Source organism: Panthera uncia (genome assembly GCF_023721935.1).
Source record: "Panthera uncia isolate 11264 chromosome C1 unlocalized genomic scaffold, Puncia_PCG_1.0 HiC_scaffold_4, whole genome shotgun sequence".
Taxonomy (NCBI): domain Eukaryota; kingdom Metazoa; phylum Chordata; class Mammalia; order Carnivora; family Felidae; genus Panthera; species Panthera uncia.
Window position 1 is genome coordinate 73,323,434 of NW_026057585.1, and position 6,701 is coordinate 73,330,134.

Genomic DNA, 6,701 nt, shown 5'->3' on the forward strand with positions numbered 1-6,701 from the left:
GTAACCAGTCCCCAGATAATGCAAAATTCTTAACAAAGTTTAACTCCTTTTGTCCCCTGCTTCCATCCTGTGTGCTATTGGTTTCATATAATTTACTAATACATATATTGTAAACTCTACAAACCATTTTATAACTTCTTGTTCTAAATAGTCAGTTCTTGTTCTAAATTCTTTTATATCTAGCCACATAGTTACCCTTTCTTAGGCTCTTCATTTCTTTCTGCAGTTTCATCTTTCTATCTGGGATTACTTTTCTGCAGCCTGAAGAACTTCCGTTTTATTTCCTGTAGTTTAGATCTGCTAGTAACAAGTTCTCTTATCTTTGATTTATCTGAAAATAATTATTTCACCTTCACTTTTGAAGGAAATTTTCACTGGGTATAGAACTGTAGGTTGGCAGTTTGTATATCTTAGCCCCTTAATATATCATTCTGTTGCTTCTGGCTTCTATAGTTTCTGTTAAAAAATCAGCCATCAATCTTACTGATGCTCTGATAAGATGCCTCTTTTCTCTCTGACTGCTTTAAAAAATTTATCTCTGTCTTTCATTTTATTTGTATTTTATATTTTATTTTCAGCAGCTTAACAGTTATGTGTCTTGATATAGTTTGAGGTATTTTTTTAGATTTTTGCTGCTTGTCAATTGCTGAGCTCTTTCTTCTTTCATTGGTTTCTAAATATTACTTTTGCCTCATTCTCTCTGTCTTCTTGCTCTGGGATTATAGTTACTCATATTTTGGATCCATTGACTATACCCGCATGTCTCTAATGCTCTAATCTGTTTTTTCCATACTTTTGCTTCATTTTGGATGTTTTCTATTGATTTTTCTTCAAGTTCATTCATCCTTTTTTCTGCTGGATCTTGTCTTCCCTTAAATCCATCCAACGAGCTCTTAATGTCTCATGTTTTTAATTCCAGTATGATCATTTAATTTTTCATATAGATTCCAGTTTTCTGTGGGTGTTACCTTTTCTTACATTTTGTTTTCATCTTTTCCTCTACTTTCTTTACATATTAATTATGATTACTTTAAAGTCTCTGTTCCTCTATCTGGATCATATATAAATCTCCTATTGTCTGTATTTTCTCTTGATTACCACTTTTTTCTGCCTCTTATTATATCTAATATTTTTTGTGTGATACACTGGATATTTTATATAAAAGAACCATTAAGGCTCCCACTGGTATCTTCCATCAGATATAATTCTTCCTTACTTCTGTTAATCTAATTAGGATAAGGACCTGATTCTCTCAATCTAATCATGGATTGAGCTACTTCAGGTCTGGATTGTACCTGTAGCTTATCCCTGTTTCTTGAACATGGGCCCTCCTGGGCTCTTGATTGAGAACCTAATAGGTCTCTATCTCCTTAGCCCTGAAAAATTGCAAGAGATTGTCCTACCTTTGAGAGGTTAGGGGTTTGGCTCTTTAACCTCTTACTCCTTACAATTTCAAAATATGGCATTTATCTTGAGGAGGTATGTTTGAGGTACACCTCCTCCTTCTAGTGGGACCTCATTTATCCCCTAAAACCACAAAATTATGAGAGATTTAATTCTGCCTTGTTATAAGCTCTCAGCCTAGCTTCACATCTCCATTGCTCAGACTCAGAACTCAGCAAACGTCCCATGGGGAAAGTTGGACACAAGTATGGAGCTCAAATACCAATCAGTCATAGCAGCCTATTGGATTTCTCTTTCCTCCAATAGAGGTCCTCTGCATAGGCCAAGCCTGAGCCTCAGTTCATGCCCCAAACTGACAAATGCCCTCAGGAAACAAAACAGTGTCAGCTACCTCGGAAGCCCTTCCCCCACTCAGGTCTGGAGTTCTAGTTCATCTAGTCCCTGTGATTTCTACAACACTGCAGTGTCTCTTCAAGAATGTATCTGACTTTTCATCATAATTTATTATATCCTACCTAGAAGCATAAACAGCATTATCCTCTACCTGCCCACTGGAATTAGCTTATGAACTAGCCTCCCTAGTTCTACTCCTGCTGCCTCCTGCCTCTCAGAGAAGCCAGAAGGTTCCTTTCAAGTACATCCTGCCACTCCCCTGCTCATAATCCTCCAGCAGCTTCCCTTCATACTTAGAAAGTTCAAATTCATTTTCATCCTCTGCAAAGGCCTGCACGATCTTATTGCTACTCCCTTTCTAACCTGAACCTCCGACACTCTTCACTCACTCAATTCTAGCTATACTGACCTCCTTACTGTTCCTCAGACACACTAACATGTCCCCATCTCTGGATCTTTGCACTTGTTATGTGCCCCCTCCCTGGAAGGCCCTTTCCTCACATCTTCATAATGCTTTGCCTTTATTTCATTGGGGAGCTCTCTGTGTAAATATCACCTCCTCAGAGTGGGCTTTCCTCACCCTCCTTTAGTTTTAATCACAGCACTTACCTGCCCTTATGTTATGTATTTATTTGTCTGTTTTCTGTCTCCCCAACGAGGAGGTAAGCTCCACGAGAGTGAAAACGGTGTTTTGCTAACCTATAGTAAGTGCTCAGTAACTATTTGTGGAGTGAATTAGATGTCCCTTAAGGAGAAGATGGATAGTCAGATATAAAATGGAAAGTGTACTGACATAGATATGTATAGAATGCTTGGGGTGTGGGGGGGAAGTGGCACTGACTTAACTTGGGGAATAGTCACACAAGGCCTCAATGAAGAGGTGGCCCTGGAGCTGAGTGTTGAAAACTGAGTATTGATGTTTGCTTGAATGAAATGGTGTGCAGAAAACAATTGGGCTACAGGGGCAGAACTTTTGACAGCGTGAAACAACTGGGCTAGAGCATGGGGGTGGGGGTGGGGAATGTGTGTCAGGGAATGACATCAGACATAACTGGAGAGCAAGTCAGGGGTAAAGTCGCAAAAGTGCTTGGATATCAGAGCAAAGAATTTGGACTTCACCTTGAAGGTAATATGGAGAAACAATTTTTAAAGTAAGGGTGTAAGGAGAGGTGCTGTCAGATGTGTGTATGTATGTCCATGTGTTTCACTACTCCTCATTGCAATGATCACACTAAAACTTTAAGTGAATTGATGTAGAAAATTCCTAACTTGGTTGTCCGGGCCCAGTTTAAAACATAAGTCCTTATCCCCTGTTCACTGTGTAACCTGAAGGTATCATTTCCTCTTTGGAGCCTTGGATCTTCATTCTTAGCAGGAAGAGATTGTAGGCTTCTAAAAGTCATTCCATCTCTGAGCCTATGGGTTCTGTTTATATGCTTTAACTAGATGCCTTGGGGAGAAAAATTTAATATTTTCTCTGCATCTGCCAGAAATAATTAAAACTTCCAATTCTAACCAATCTAAATTCAGTTCTCCTGTGAGATTTTCTAACATTTAGGTCAGATGCCAGGAAACTAGCTTCTTGGGATAAAACTACCCAAGCAGAAGTAGCAAGTCTTTTTTTTTCCCCCTCTGTTTGGGATGGGAATGCAGGTGGGTGGAGGGGGTGATAGAATGAGTCTTTTTCTTGCAGTTGTGATTCCAAAGAATCCCTATCCTGCATCTGATGTGAACACTGAGAAGCCCAGCATCCACAGCAGCACCAAAACTATCTTGGACCATCAACCAGGGCAGAGGGGGCGTAAACCAGGAAAGAAGCGGGGCCGGACACCCAAGCCCCTAATTCCCCACCCCATCTCTACCCCATCCAAGTCAGCTGAACCTTTGAAATTCCCAAAGAAGAGGGGTCCCAAACCTGGCAGTAAGGTAGGTAAAAATGTGGGTTTCCCAGAAAGGGAAATATAAATATAAAGGGTTATAAAGGGGTAACTCACCCATATCCATCCATCTTGGAAAGGGGCATGTCTGGCCCTATTTTCCACCTTGTGTATACTTTTAAACAGGAATCTCCTACATTGTCATCCCTGCTTAGCTAACTTACCTGGGAATTGGTAATGTAGAGATAGGATGGTGTGGATAAGAAACACATTTTGACTGTGAGAGTTACATTTGAGGAAATTCTGGTCTAATGTCTTCCCTCAATGAAAGGCCCTGCTCCTAATTGTTAACCTACCCAGAATGAATGCCCAAGCACATGAACAGAAACAGAAAATTGTACCTGTATTTCTTTTTCTAATCCTGCCCCTTCTTTTAAGAAGAAGGAAAGAACATTACTGAATACCTAGCAAGTATAAGGTTCTGTTATCAGACACCATAACATACATATCACGTGATGATCACAAGAACCTAGGAGATGAATGATGTTAATGTCATTTCATAGTGAAGTAAATTGAGACTTAAGAGATGTGAAAGGACTTCCCTAAGGTCACATAGCTAATAAATGGCAAAGGTTCCAGAGATGGGGCCCCACATGTTCTAGTTCCAGGGTCACTGCTGCCTTACCATGGGTACTCTCCCACATTTCCTGAAGGAGCTAACGCTTACATCTAGTACAGGACAAGACCGCTGAGTCAAGCGTCACTGAGCACCATTACTGCAAGAACCACCTTTTTTTAGTCAAGACACTTCATGCGTGTCTTCCTTAGGGAAACCATTGATAAGAAAGTTCCTCAGCTGCTTCTATAGGGCTTCCTTTGGCATCATCTTCTCCACTCACTTTTTGTCAGGGGATTTTCTGCATCTCCCTCCTGAACTAGACCACCTGAGTTTCAATGCAGAAATGATACCTAGTTCTCCCTGGGCACTCCATTCTAATCTCATGAGTTCTTCCCTAAGTTTGGTTGGTTGACTGACTGTTTTGGCTTTGTGTATTAGCTCCAGTTGACTTCAGTTCTTCTAGAATACAAGCTCCTCAAGGTCAGGAACCTAGTCTTGTTCTTTTCGCTTTTTTCCTGTAGTGCCTTATATCTTAGTCTCTTGGGAAATGTTCAATATATGCAGGATGGATGGATGATTTTACTTATGATGTTCTAATTGAGATGATCTTATTTATTGGCTTTGAATTCTTGATATCACATCCTCATCTTCTATGTAATATATGTGCTCTTGATCTATCTATCACTAACCCCTAGCCCAAGTCCTCGTTCATTTTTGTTTCCACTTCTCTCTTCTTATTCTCCTGCTATGGAGAGACACTGAAGGCTCTAAAGATTCCAAGGCCAAGAAGCCATGCTTTTGATGATGTGAAGACATTTTAAGGGCATCAGATTAACCTTGAAAGTTTGCAAAGACAGAATTAAAAAGTAGAAACTCAAGCAGATAGACTTTGTCTCAACATAAAAGGAACAGTTAAATCTATCCCAAAACAGAAGTAGTGATCTGCCAAGAAGAAGAAGAAGAAGAAGAAGAAGAAGAAGAAGAAGAAGAAGAAGAAGAAAAGAAAAAGAAAGAGGAAGTAGTGATCTTCCATCACTAGAGGCATTTTGTCAGGGACTAGATGACTATATGGGAGGGATATTTTCAGGAGAGGGAAGTAGGAGAGAGAGAGTTGGATTAAGTGGCCTTTGAGATCCTTCAAAACCTAAACACTGCGATTCTATGATCGCTGCTGTTCTGCTTCCTTGGAAAGTCCTAAACATAGTAATAACCAAAGTCCCCGTTCTTTCCAACCCTCTTGAAAACAATAATTCTCATCTTATCCTGTATATTATGGGCTGGGATTTGACTCGCTAATTCCCCCTCCTGTCCTTATGCCTACTTCTGTAAATGTATATGCCTTCCACTTAACCCATGGCCCTTCTGTTCCCTTCTAAAGTGAAGTGGTCTCATGACTAGAGCAGAGGCTTTGAAGCCAGACAAACAGGTTTATATCTCATTTCCATTTCTTACCACTTGTGTGACTGTGAGAAACATCTTTGAGTAAGGCTCTGAGCTCCAGTTTTCTCACCAGTAAAATGGAGATGAGGTAATATATGAATAGATATGATACATGTATCTCAAATAATAATGATGTCTTCCATCTCTCTGCTTTCTGCTACAATATTTGGGCTCCTAACCTACCAGGCTTGTTCCTTCAGGGATCCCGTGAAATCCCACCACCAACTCAGTGAAGTTGAACTGATGTTTCCCTTCTTCCCTGGCTCCTTGTTTATTTAAACTTTTATTTTAAGCAGTATCCAAAAAAAAAAAAAAAAAAAAAAAAGAAAGAAAAAAGAAATGTCCATGTCCCATGTATGCTTTGAATGTTTCATGTTTGTATGATAACTTCCACAGACAAGGCCATCTTATATATGCCTGCTGTCACTGGTGCTGTCACTTTAGATAATACACTCCTAGAAGGCAGACAGGTTTATATAGCTCCCAGCAGTGGAAACAACATGGGACATTTAGTAAAAAGGGATTTCTGAACCTCAGTGATGATTACAATTTCCTTGCATTCAGAAAGGCTTTTAGAAAACTATTTCTTGGAAAGAACCTTCTGAGATCTTTCTCTCCTACAGACTGCCCTGAACAGCATAGAGGAGATATTCGATTTTTCTTAAATCATTTGTAATCCTTCCCCCATTATTGGTATTCCGTACTGTGTGCTTCGTTCAGAATGTTTATTGAGACTTATTATATGGCAATTGCCATACTAGGAACAGTACTCAGAATCAGACCCTCAAGGAGCTCCAGGCTAATAGGGGACACCAGTATGTAAATATATATGACAATACATTGTGACAGATGCAATACAAAGTACAGAGATAGCACAAAAGAGACAGTAACTAGAGGAAATCTAGAAAAAATTTCCTGGATAAACAGATATCTATAAGGTAAAAAAAAAAAAAAAAAAAAAAAAAAAA

General features: G+C 39.5%; 1 protein-coding gene across 11 annotated transcripts in view; it reads left to right on the forward strand.

The window, feature by feature from the left end:
- The window catches only part of SCMH1 (Scm polycomb group protein homolog 1), a 151,640-nt gene that overhangs the window by 104,302 nt on the left and 40,637 nt on the right, over nt 1-6,701 (forward strand). For all 11 annotated transcript variants that reach the window (XM_049617394.1, XM_049617395.1, XM_049617401.1 and 8 more), the window contains one exon: nt 3,491-3,723. In XM_049617394.1, the coding sequence (XP_049473351.1) occupies nt 3,491-3,723 (233 nt within the window). The remainder of the gene's footprint in view (nt 1-3,490; nt 3,724-6,701) is intronic.